Source organism: Fundulus heteroclitus, chromosome 13, assembly GCF_011125445.2.
Source record: "Fundulus heteroclitus isolate FHET01 chromosome 13, MU-UCD_Fhet_4.1, whole genome shotgun sequence".
Taxonomy (NCBI): Eukaryota; Metazoa; Chordata; class Actinopteri; order Cyprinodontiformes; family Fundulidae; genus Fundulus; species Fundulus heteroclitus.
The window spans coordinates 26,615,619-26,628,948 of NC_046373.1; the positions used below are offsets into that span (position 1 = coordinate 26,615,619).

A 13,330-nucleotide genomic window follows, 5' to 3' on the forward strand; every position below is an offset into this window, starting at 1 on the left:
GATTCACTAAAGTGTAAAAAGGTGTTTTTGGGAAAATTTGACTCTTTTGAACATTTGGCTCTCAAGGTAAAGAGCCCGGTACGAACTATGTTTCTGAATGTTTACAGGCCTCCTAAGTCCACATCAAACTTTTTTAATGATTTTAGTGACCTCTTGTCTGTGATTTGTGTTGATTATGACTGTTTAATTATTGTGGGAGACTTCAACTTTCACGTTGACAACCCTGAAGACAGAAGTGCAAAAGAACTGTGTGACACACTTAGAAACTTTGGTTTAACTCAGCATGTTAAACAGCCAACACACAAGCAGGGGCATATTTTAGACTTAATCATCACTAAAGGTCTAAACATTTCTAACGTCAATGTAACTGATGTTGCTCTATCCGATCACTTCTCCGTTACCTTTGAATGTATCATTACCAGTGACTCATTTAGCCAAAGGGACATCGTAAGAAAACGCACCTTTAAGGACAATGCCACTGAAACTTTTATTCAAGCTTACTCTGCTACTTCAACCTTGGGCTGCAACTCAGTAGATGAGCTAGTAGATAACTTTCAGTCTAAAGTCTCAGACATCATTGACTGCATTGCTCCAGTTAAAGTGAAAGTTGTTTCCGGGAAGAAAAAATCTCCTTGGAGAAATGCTCCATCAGTTAGAAGTGAAAAGAGGGAATGTCGAAAAGCTGAACGCAGGTGGAGAAAGAATAGACTCCTGGTTCACTATGACATCTATAAAGAGAGACTTAACAGATATAACTTACAATTGAAAAATGCAAGAGAATCTTTCTTCTCTGAGATCATTAAGAAAAACATTAATAATGCTCGTGTCTTATTTTCCACAGTCGACAGGTTAACAAATCCTCCTGTGTCCGTGGCTTCAGAACTCCACTCCACCAGGGCCTGCAATGAATTTGCTAACTTCTTTACTGAGAAAATCCTAAAAATTAGAGGATCAGTTTGTACTTCCACACCAGCTCCAGAACCAAAGCCGTACTCAGCTGGAACTTATCCTGACAAAATGTCCCAATTCAGCCAAATAAACTACAAAAGCTTAGAGCAGATCATTCAGCAGCTAAGTTCCTCTTCATGCTGTCTTGATGTTCTACCCACAGCTTTCTTTAAAAAAGTTTTACCTGTCATAGCGTCTGATTTGACTCAGATAATAAACACGTCCCTCCTGTCAGGTGTTTTCCCCCAGTCCCTAAAAACAGCAATTATCAAACCACTGCTGAAAAAGAATAATTTAGACAAACTTCTACTCCAGAACTACAGGCCCATCTCAAACCTCCCCTTTATCAGTAAGATTATTGAAAAAGCTGTGTTTCAACAATTAAACACCTTCTTAACAACGACCAGCCGATTTGACGTTTTCCAGTCAGGTTTCCGTGCTCACCACAGTACAGAGACCGCCCTTATCAAGGTGTTTAATGACATCCATATAAATACAGACTGTGGAAGAACCACCGTGCTGGTACTATTGGACCTTAGTGCAGCATTTGATACTGTCGATCACTCCATTCTGTTAGAACGCCTGGAGAACTGGGTCGGCCTCTCTGGTACAGCACTCAACTGGTTTAAATCCTACTTAAAGGACAGGGACTTTTTTGTAACAGTAGGTAACTTTACATCAGAGATGACAAAAATCCCATTTGGGGTTCCCCAAGGGTCCATTCTGGGTCCCCTCCTTTTCAATATCTACATGCTCCCTCTAGCCCAGATAATAAAAAATAACAACATCAGCTACCATAACTATGCAGACGACACACAGCTCTACATCACCATGTCACCAGGTGACTATGAACCAATTCAGGCACTGAGTAAATGCCTAGAAGAAATCAATACGTGGATGTGCCAAAATTTTCTCCAATTGAATAAAAACAAAACTGAAGTAATAATATTTGGACCAATAGAGGAAAGATCAAAAGTTAGCACACAGCTTCAGTCGCTTCAGCTAAAAACCACAAATCAGGCCCGAAACCTGGGTGTAGTGATGGACTCAGACCTGAACCTTCAAAAGCATCTAAAGACAGTTACAAGGTCGGCTTTCTATCACCTGAAGAACATTTCTAGGATTAAAGGACTGATGTCTCAGCAGGATCTAGAAAAACTAATCCATGCGTTTATTTTTAGTCGAATTGATTACTGCAACGGTGTTTTCACAGGACTTCCTAAAAAGTGGATCAGACAGCTGCAGCTGATCCAGAACGCTGCTGCCCGCGTCCTCACTAAGACTAAGAAAGTAGAGCACATCACCCCAGTTCTAAAGTCCTTACACTGGCTCCCTGTATCTCAGAGAATAGACTTTAAAATACTTCTGTTAGTCTATAAATCCTTAAATGGCTTAGCTCCTAAATACATCACAGACTTGTTATCAGCGTATAAACCATCCAGACCACTCAGGTCTTCTGACTCCAGCCTGCTCTGCATACCTAGAACCAGAACCAAACATGGAGAAGCAGCTTTTAGTTCCTATGCTCCAATTATCTGGAACAAACTTCCAGAAAACTGTAAAAGTGCGGAAAGCCTGAGTTCTTTTAAATCAGGATTAAAAACACATTTGTTTAAAATTGCCTTCAACTGTCCTAGTTAACTGAATCACCACTTTTTTGTTCTATTTTCTATCTATATTTTATTCCTACTTGCTCTTATTCTGTTTTATTTTGCTATGTTTTAATCATGTAAAGCACTTTGCATTGTCTTTGTACTGAATTGTGCTATATAAATAAATTTGCCTTGCCTTGCCTTGCCTCCAACACAGCAGAACCCTGAGAGAGTTCACCAGACCCGCACCTCCTCCCGGATCCTGGACATCACCCTCCCCGGACTGGATATCAGCCTGGAACCCAGTGAGTTCCCCTCTGACTTTCGGACATATCTGCTCCTGCCTCTGTTCACCAGTCTTCTCACTCTCTCTCCAGTGGAACCCCGACGGACACACCAGTCAGAACCATTCCCAAGCCAACACCCTGTCTTTACAATAAACATTCTAAACCGTATACCTGTCTCTGTGGTGGCCCTCCTTCTGAGTCTCATTACATAACCATGACAAGACATGTTAAAGTACTGAGATGATTTTTTCTTTCACCATCAAATTAAAATCAGGTTCCACCAAATGGATTCTTCTAGATTTGATCTCAATTTGAATTGAACTGAATTCAGAAACACTATATTAATCAAAGGGAAATTAAATACTTATGTAACTCATAGGGTTTCTTTAATGGGTGGTTGTAGATGCTGATGGCTGCAGGAGGGAAGCATTTCCTGTAGCCGTCTGTTTTACAGCAGATCTAGAAAAATCTCTGACTAAAGATACTCTGTTGTTTTACAACAGTCTGCTGATAAGAATGTTTAAGGTTGTCCAGAGTGTTCTTTATTTTTTGCAGAATCCTTTGTAAAATCATCTCTATAATTCAATTCAATTAAATTTTATTTATAGAGTGCCAATTCATGAAACATTTCATCTTAAGGCACTTTTCCAAATTCTCATTCAATCAGATTATACAGACTAGGTCAGATTATACAGATTGATAAAAAAAAAAAAATCCAATCTAAATCAACCCAGTTGATTGCATCAAGTCTTGACGATCAGCAGTCACTCCTCCTGAAGAAGCATAGAGGCACAGGGACAGTCGTCTGCATTGTCCATGGCTTTGCAGCAATCCCTCATACTGAGCAAGCATGAAGCGACAGTGGAAAGGAAAACACATCTTTAACAAGGAGGAAAACCTCCAGCAGAACAAGGCTCAGTATGAATCTGCCTTAACCCACTATTAAAAAGGAAACTGTTGAAAAAGACAGAGCATAGACACAACAAGAAAGACAAACAAGCACAGACACATTGATCCAGGACTCCTTTCTATGTCATATGGTGGGTGATCTGTCTTCCCTGGATGATGTCGCAGCTAACAGAACGCCAGACCAGTTGTACCTACTATGAAGAAAAGAAAGAGAGAAGACAAAAAGTTAAAAGCTGAAATGACAACAACCAATTGGAGAACAGAAGTAGAGCCTAGCAGAGGGAGAAAATAGACCCTGATTACCTCCAGCAGCCTAAGTCTATAGCCGCATAACTGTAGAGATAGCTCAGGGTAAACTAAAAGGCTAAAAGGAGGGTCTCAGAACAGAGCCGACCACCTTTATAAGCTTGTTAAGCTTCTTTAAGTCAGTAGCTCTGATGCTGCTACCCCAACAGATGAATATCACTGTCCTCTGCCAACTTCTCCAAAATTCAGATAAAAAAATTACATGAATAAAATGAAAAAAAAAAAAATCAAAAAAACACTCATATTTACATTAAGTGAAACATATTGATAAAATGCACACAGACTGGTTTTCAAACATTTAGTCCAGGTAAATACGGTAATTTCCGTGTTTACAGCTGATGTAAACATATTTCATTTGGTAGAAGATTAGTATTAGACCTGACTGCAAAAAACAAACAAACAAACAAAAAAAACATTTGTTATAGAGAAATATGGACTTAATTATGCTTATGTTTAATACTTGCTTGAAGGTTGATATTTACTGAGGTTAAATTAAATCTGATCTTAAAAGCCATGTTTCAATTGAGATATACCTATAATTTTGGAGATAGAATGATAATTTATAAGTTGTATGGTGGAAAATGAATGGAAAATCTGTTTTGCAAAGGAAACAACAGGACAAAATGTCTAAAATAAATAATAATGCAGAACCTAATTGAGTTACTGATAAATGATTCTGTTACACAGATTTCAGTCGCTGCTGGACTAAGCCAGAGCATTTCCATAGAGAGGCACTTTGCATCAGAAGCACCATGCTCCAGTGCTCTGGGAGAGTTTATAGTCCTGAGAGTTGAACACTGGAGGACTGACAGCTGTCCTTCATCACAACAGAAGACACAGAAATCCTCCTCATCAAAAACATGACTTTGATCTGCGTCCTCATCTGGACTCTCCTCTGCTGCTGCTTCACAGGTAAAGTCCAGAGGATCAAACTCCTCTCCTCTATCAACATCTGTCCCTCTGAAAGGAAGCCCACAAAACCATCAAGCTGCTTTATGTTTTTGTCTCTGTGTCCTCAGAGTCCAGAGGTCAGGTCACAGTGACTCAGCCTGCAGCAGTGACAGCTGATCTGGGAGGATCTGCCAGGATCCCCTGCAGAACCAGTCAGGATGCTTATGGCAATATCCATGTAGCCTGGTATCAACAGAAAGATGGACAAACTCCTAAGTTGCTCATTTATTATACCAGCACTCGAGCATCAGGGACTCCAAGTCGTTTTACAGGCAGTGGATCAAACTCTGACTTCACTCTGACCATCAGTGGAGTTCAGGCTGAAGATGCTGCAGTTTACTACTGTCAGAGTTATCATGAAATCAGCGGTCAGGCTGTGTTCACACAGTGAAAAACAGTCGTACAAAAACCTCCCTCAGTCAGACTGAACAGAAACTGCAGCTGAATGTCACAGCAGACTCTGACACAGCTCACTAAACACAGACACACACAGAGTAACAATCATTTATGGCAATATTGTTCCTCAAAAATACATTCACATGAATAGTTCCCAGTAATATTACTGGTTTCATGGGAAGCTTTGAAGTTAATTTATGTATTTGAATATTTTAATAGACTTGTAAAAACTATGTTGTGGACAATAAAATTTGACCTGAGATTTAAATAAAATATCAGCATTTAGGTATGCATTATAGAAAACATTGTTAACAACCAGATTAAGATTTATCTCTCTTTGCTGAACACATATCCTAACGTTCTGTTCTTTAAACAGTGATACAATTGTTCTAGTCCTTAACTCTCCAGCTGCTTATTATTTCAGAGGCAGTAGATCAAACTCTGACTTCACTCTGACCATCAATAAAGTTCAGGCTGAGATTCTGTCAGAGCGACACTTTCAACAGCCAAGTTGTGTTCACACAGGGGAAAACAATCAATGAACGAACTCATTCAGACTGAATGTGAATACATTTTAATCTGGTTTTCACAGAGGATCAGATGTTTGAATCAATATAGAAGTCGATCCCAAAATGAACTACACTTAACACAGATTATCTGTGTCAAGTAATTTGTGATCATTAAGAAATATAACATTAAATAGATCCTGTTTATCTTATGTAGATTTTCAGCTAATTTAGGGGGATTTATGTTAAAGGACAAATACACTTATTTCAAGATAATGTTATATACTCCTAGTTCCTTTTCCTCTGTGGCAGGAACATACTTAATGAGATCTCTGTCCCCGCTTTGTGTTTGCCATTTCTGCTTTACGGGGATCACACTTAGTAACTTTAAGGAGCACACAGGTCTCTGAGTGTCCAGCAGTCAGACGACTACAGGAGGCGCTGAGGACACTCCTCATGGGAGAGAAAATCTGCTCACACAGATATGTAGAGCTGAATACTGTTAATAAAGCTGTGTCATTTTCTTGAGTCAAACCTGCCAGACAGTTAAAGGTAAGCTCCATGATCATGAACAGCTGTGGAGTCCAGCTGCTGTTGTAGATCCACAAACTTTGTCCTCCACAGAGTCGAGCTCCTCATTAAAACTCTTGAATAAATTTTGTGCTAAATTTTGTGCTAAATCATAAAACTTTTGTCTAAAATAGAGCCAAAAGGAAATTCTAAGCTGTTTAAATGCCTAAATTGAAAATGTCCAGTGCAACAGTTCTAGTAAAACAATTAATATATTTAAGTGATAAAGTAAAGCCACAATTATTTTTGTTGTTTTTATTTCAATCATCAAGTTGTACATGAACAGATGAACACTTATGGAAGAAACACTGAGAGAAACGATTGAAGAGCAAAAACAGAGCAGTAGCAGAAAAAGACCAGCAAACTCCCAGTGAATGAGCTCAGGACTGGGAACACTGGTCTCTGGTCAGCGTCTGTGTGACTGCAGGCTGGGAGCCCTTGGAGGCCTCACAGGTCACAGAGCCCACCTTCCTCCACTGGTCTGCAGGGAGCCTCAGGGTGCTGCTCCAGCTGTAGAGGCCGTCCTTCTGCAGCACCACTCGGCTCTTGTTTTCTTCCCAGGTGAAGCTGCTGCTGCCGTCCAGCGTCCAGGACAGACTCCAGTCTGAGGGGAAGCCCTTGTTGGCCAGACACATGAGGGTGGCCTTCCCCTGCTGCAGCTCCTCACTGGAGGGGGGCAGCACTGTCAGGGTGGGACGGGCATCACCTAGGAGACACCAATCAGGTTAGAGGACAGGATCTAGAATCTAACAACAGTCATTTCAACTCTTGTCCTGTTAGAGTTGATTTTCTCCCTAAAGAAGTTTCTGACAGATGTCTTTCTGTTCTAACAGCCACTCAGCTCACGCTCTGTTTCACTTCCCTTTTTAAAATTGTTCATGCATATCAGCTCAGGAAGACTGAGAATACAGTTTGAACTAAAATATATCAGTACTGAAATGTAGAAGCAATATATTACGTTTTTACCTGACATTCAAAATAACATCGGTTGTCATTTTCTTTACAAAAGGGAATAAAAGTTTATATACAGTTCTATATATCATATAGTAACATTTCAAATACATTTAAACTGTTCAGAAGCTCTGATCAATATCAGAAGTTTTCTCATGTCTTTCATCAATACTTTGAGATTATGCTTCAAGTATCTCAGAAACAAAATGTACGTTCTTGGACGACTGATCCTTATTGTCATGACAATTACTCTTCAAATTGTTTACATTTTACTTCCAGTGTTGCTTTACACTTTAACCCCTGCTTTATGGTCTTATTTAAAACACATTCTAAGAAAATAATAAAAATAAAGATATAAATTCTACTTTCAACAGGACACAGAACTATAACTAAAAAACATCTAAACATTCACAGAGGCTGATTCCACGACCCAAAGTCCTCCACAGACATACAAACTGATCGGGGCTCGCGGACTTCCTGTTTGCGGTAAGGCGTATTGCGTCACTTCCTGTTGTTGCTGTGTGAACGACGGAGCTTTGCTCCAGGCTCTCTCGCTTTTTATCTTTAAACCTCTTTGCTGTAACATCTGTTTCCAAACATAAGCACTTTTAAAACATTGTCTGTGGCTGCTCATCACGTTTGGGAACTCCTCGTGTTTCACACGGTTTGTTCTTTGGCGTGGTAATAGGGCGTTAGCCTAGCTTTAGCCTAGCGTTAGCCTAGCGCTAGCCAAGCCTTAGCCTCATAATGGCTTCTCCGGCTCTGACTAAGTCTCCTATCTGCTGCTCTCTGTGTCAGATGTTCAGTTATTCCTCTGCCTCCTTTAGTGATGATGGTACATGTAATAAATGTAGTGTTTTTGTAGCTTTGGAGGCGAGGGTGTCAGAATTGGAGACCCGGCTCCGTGCTGTTGAAAAACCAGCTGATAGCCGCTCTTTTGCTAGCGCGGAGCCGCATAGAGTAACTTCACGTAGCGAACCTAAAGCAGTAGCACCCGAGCAGCCTGGTAACCAGGCTGGCTGGGTGACGGTTCGTAGGAAGCATAGCTCTAGATTACAGACCCCAGATCACCACCAACCCATCTGCGTTTCTAATAAATTTTCCCCTCTGAGCGACAATCTCGCCGAGGAGCCGACCTTAATTATTGGCAGCTCCATAATGAGAAATGTGGCACTAAAGAAACCAGGGACCATAGTTAAATGCCTACCAGGGGCCAAAACAGGCGACATAGAATCCTACCTAAAACTACTGGCTAAGGATAAGCGTAAATACCGCAAAATTGTTATTCACGCTGGCGGTAATGGCACCCGGTCACGCCGATCAGAGGTCACCAAAGTTGGTGTTGCTTCGGTTTGTGAGTTTGCTAAAACTATGTCGGACTCTGTAATTTTCTCTGGTCCCCTGCCTGATCTGACCAGTGATGACATGTTTAGCCGCATGTCATCATTCAACCGCTGGTTGTCTAGGTGGTGTCCAGAAAACGACGTGGGCTACATTGATAACTGGAGAACTTTCTGGGGAAAACCTGGTCTGATCCGGAGAGACGGCATCCATCCTACTTTGGATGGTGCAGCTCTTCTTTCTAGGAATCTGGCCGGATTTATTAGTTCTCCTAAATGCTGACAACCCAGGGTCCAGACCAGGAAGCAGAGCCGTAGTTTAACACACCTCTCTGCAGCTTCTGTACTGTTACCCACCCATTATCCTATTGAGACGGTGTCTTTCCCACGGCCAAAACTTAACAGATCAAAAACTGATCTAAAAGGAACAAATCATAAAAACCTAATAAAAATCAATATGGTTCACCTTGAACCTAAAAATAAAATTATAAAATGTGGTCTATTAAATATAAGGTCTCTCCCTCCAAAGACTTTGTTAGTTAATGAATTGATTTCTGATAATCAGATTGATTTGTTTTGTCTCACAGAAACCTGGCTACAAGAGGACTACGTTAGTATAAATGAGTCAACCCCCTCCAGTTATTCAAATTTCCACATTCCCAGATCTGTGGGAAGAGGAGGAGGAGTGGCAACTATCTTTCAGTCTGATTTATTAATTAGTCCCAGGCCAACTAATAATTACAGTTCTTTTGAACATTTAACCCTCAGTTTCCCTCATCCAAACTGCAAAGCAATAAAACCTCTTCTGTTTGTTGTTTTGTATCGTCCACCAGGCCCTTACACTCAGTTTTTGGATGAGTTGTCAGATTTCTTATCTGATTTGGTGTTAAATACTGATAAGGTTATTATAGTGGGTGATTTTAACATCCATGTTGACACTGAATGTGATAACCTTAGTGTAGCCTTTAAAACTATCCTAGATTCAATTGGTTTTGTTCAAAATGTGCATAAACCGACGCACTCTCGGCTCCATACTTTAGACGTTGTTCTGACATATGGCATTGATTGTGAAGAATTAACAGTATTCTCTCACAACCCTGTCCTGTCTGATCACTTTTTAATAACATTTGAGTTTAATCTAACTGAATTCTCCACCCCCAAAAGAGGGTTCCATTATAGTAGATTTTTATCGGATAATGCTGTATCAAAACTTAAAGAGTCTGTCCCCTTCTTAATATCCTCAGTATTGCAGAAATGCCCTGTAGATGGCAGCATTGCTGTTTCTTCCCATTCACAAATCGATACCTTTGCTAACAATGTGACTTCCTCATTGCGTTCTGCATTAGACAATGTAGCTCCCTTGAAAAAGAAGGTGATTATTCACAGGAAGCTGGCTCCTTGGTTTAATTCAGAGCTGCGTTCCTTGAAGCACAATGTTAGGAAATTGGAGAGAAAATGGCGCTCTACACACCAAGAGGAATCCTACTTAATCTGGAGGGACAGACTATTGTTGTATAACAAGACCCTCCGCAGAGTTAGAGTAGCATATTTTTCATCATTAATTGAAGAGAATAAAAATAATCCTAGATTTCTCTTTAGTACAGTTGCCAAACTTACCCAGAGCCACAGCTCTGTTGATCCATCCATTCCCTTAGCTCTTAGTAGTAATGATTTTATGGGATTCTTCATAAATAAAATTGATGCCATTAAAAATAAAATAATTGGCATCCTCCCAAACATGATTACCTCGTCCTCAGTAAGTGAGGCAGCATTGGAGGAATCTTTAGAATCTGCGCAGTGTTTGAACTGTTTAGAAGCAGTAGAGCTTTCTGAGCTATCTAAAATTTTAGCTTCATCTAAACCTTCTACCTGTATGTTAGACCCAATCCCAACCAAGTTGTTTAAGGACATATTCCCTTTGATCAGTGGCACTATTTTAGACATGATTAATCTATCCTTAGTAAATGGATATGTACCACAGGTTTTGAAAGTAGCTGTTATTAAACCTTTACTTAAGAAACCTTCTCTTGATCAAGATGAGTTAGTAAATTACAGACCTATATCTAATCTTCTTTTCTTATCTAAAATTCTTGAGAAAGTAGTTGCTAATCAACTTTGTGAACATTTACAAAGTAATGACCTACTTGAGGAGTTTCAGTCAGGCTTCAGAGCTCATCATAGCACTGAAACAGCTCTGGTGAAGGTCACTAATGATATTCTCATGGCCTCAGATAATGGACTTGTGTCTATACTTGTCCTGTTAGATCTCAGTGCTGCGTTTGATACAGTTGATCACAATATTCTCCTACAAAGACTTGAACATACTGTAGGGATTAAGGGGAAAGCATTAGGCTGGTTTAAATCTTATCTGTCAGACAGATTCCAATTTGTTCATGTTAATAATAAATCTTCCTCAAACTCTAGGGTCACCTGTGGCGTACCACAGGGTTCAGTCCTTGGACCAATTCTCTTTACTATATATATGCTTCCGATAGGCAAAATTATCAGACAGCATGGGATTAATTTCCACTGTTATGCTGATGATACTCAGCTATATTTATCCATAAATCCTGATGAATCCAATCAATTACTTCGACTGCAGTCATGTCTTGATGACATCAAAAGCTGGATGACTTTAAATTTCCTGCATCTAAATTCTGACAAGACCGAAGTTTTAATCTTTGGGCCAGAGTCCTCAAAAAATAAACTTCTTAACCAATCACTTAATCTGGGTGGCATTAACCTGGCCTCTGGTAATAAAGTAAAAAATCTTGGTGTTATTTTTGACCAAGACATGTCATTTAAATCCCATATTAAACAGGTTTCCAGAGTTTCCTTTTTTCACCTCCGGAATATCGCCAAAATTAGAAACATTCTGTCCAGGAGTGATGCTGAAAAACTGGTCCATGCATTTGTTACTTCAAGGCTGGACTATTGTAATTCTTTACTATCAGGAAGTCCACAAAATGCAGTTCAAAGCCTTCAGCTGATCCAAAATGCTGCAGCAAGAGTTCTGATGAAAATCAACAAGAGGGATCATATTTCTCCAATTTTAGCTTCCCTTCATTGGCTTCCTGTTAAATCAAGAATAGAATTTAAAATTCTTCTTCTAACGTATAAAGCCCTTAATAATCAAGCTCCATCATATATCAGAGCTCTGATTACCCCGTATGTTCCTAACAGAGCACTTCGCTCTCAGACTGCAGGTCTGCTGGTGGTTCCTAGAGTCTCTAAAAGTAGAATGGGAGGCAGATCCTTTAGCTATCAGGCTCCTCTCCTGTGGAACCAACTCCCAGTTTTGGTCCGTGAGGCAGACACCCTGTCTACTTTTAAGACTAGGCTTAAAACTTTTCTTTTTGACAAAAATTATAACTAGTGACTCATGTTACTCTCAGCTACCTTTATAGTTTTACTGCTATAGGCTTAGGTTACTGGAGTATATCAGGATCTAATTTTCTCACTATATTGAGTTCTACTGTTCTTCAATTATGCATTATGTGTTGTCATTTCTGCTTTAACTTTCTGTTCTCTCTCTTTTCTCTTCATAGTAGGTACACCTGGTCTGGCGTTCTGTTAACTGTGACATCATCCAGAGAAGACGGCTCACCTGCTACTACCATCTAATGTAGAACAGATTACTAGATCAATGTGTGCTTCTGTGCTTTTTTGTTTCTCTTGTTGTGTCTCTGTTCTGTCTTCTGTAACCCCAGTCGGTCGAGGCAGATGACCGTTCATACTGAGCCCGGTTCTGCCGGAGGTTTTTTTTCCCGTTAATGGGTGGTTTTTCTTCCCACTGTCGCTTCATGCTTGCTCAGTATGAGGGATTGCAGCAAAGCCATGTACAATGCAGATGACTCTTCCTGTGGCTCTACGGTTCCCCAGGAGTGAATGCTGCTTGTCGGGACTTTGATGCAATCAACTGGTTTCCTTATATAGGAAATTTTTGACCAATCTGTATAATCTGACCCAATCTGTATAATATGATTGAACTTGACTTTGTAAAGTGCCTTGAGATGACATGTTTCATGATTTGGCGCTATATAAATAAAATTGAATTGAATTGAATCGAGCTGCTGTACAGAAACCTTTGACTGCAGAAAGACACAGTTTTCATACATTTTCACACTAAAATAAACCTTCAGCCTCAGAATATCCACCAAAATTATCCAATTATTTTATCAAAGTGAGATACTCTTAAGAGACAATTATTACTGAAAACAAGCTTTTACTGTGACTTACTTCCAACATCCAGTCTGGTTCCTCCACCAAAAGTCCACCACAGTGATACAAACTCATTGAGCCGCCGTACAAAAACCTCTGACTGTAGAGACACGGCTCTCTGACTTTAGACTAAACCAAACCTACAATTTAGATAAAACACCTATAAAATGTGTCTATGTTTCACCCTGAAGCAATTCCTAATTATCTACAAATTCAGATTTCAGATTTTTGTTAACAAAACTTCTTTATTTTTCTAAATGTTCTGTTTGTTTGAAACAGAAAATATACATAATTTTTCCAGGTTTTATTTGAAAAAAAAAACATTGACTAAACAAGAATGTTGTTTATAAAAG

General features: G+C 39.7%; 1 gene segment (V, D, J or C); it reads right to left on the reverse strand.

The window, feature by feature from the left end:
• Positions 1-6,705: 6,705 nt before the first annotated feature.
• Positions 6,706-13,051, reverse strand: LOC118565304. The segment is given in 2 exon segments: positions 6,706-7,171; positions 12,996-13,051. A coding segment is annotated over 1 exon segment (255 nt).
• Between the last annotated feature and the right edge of the window lie 279 nt (positions 13,052-13,330).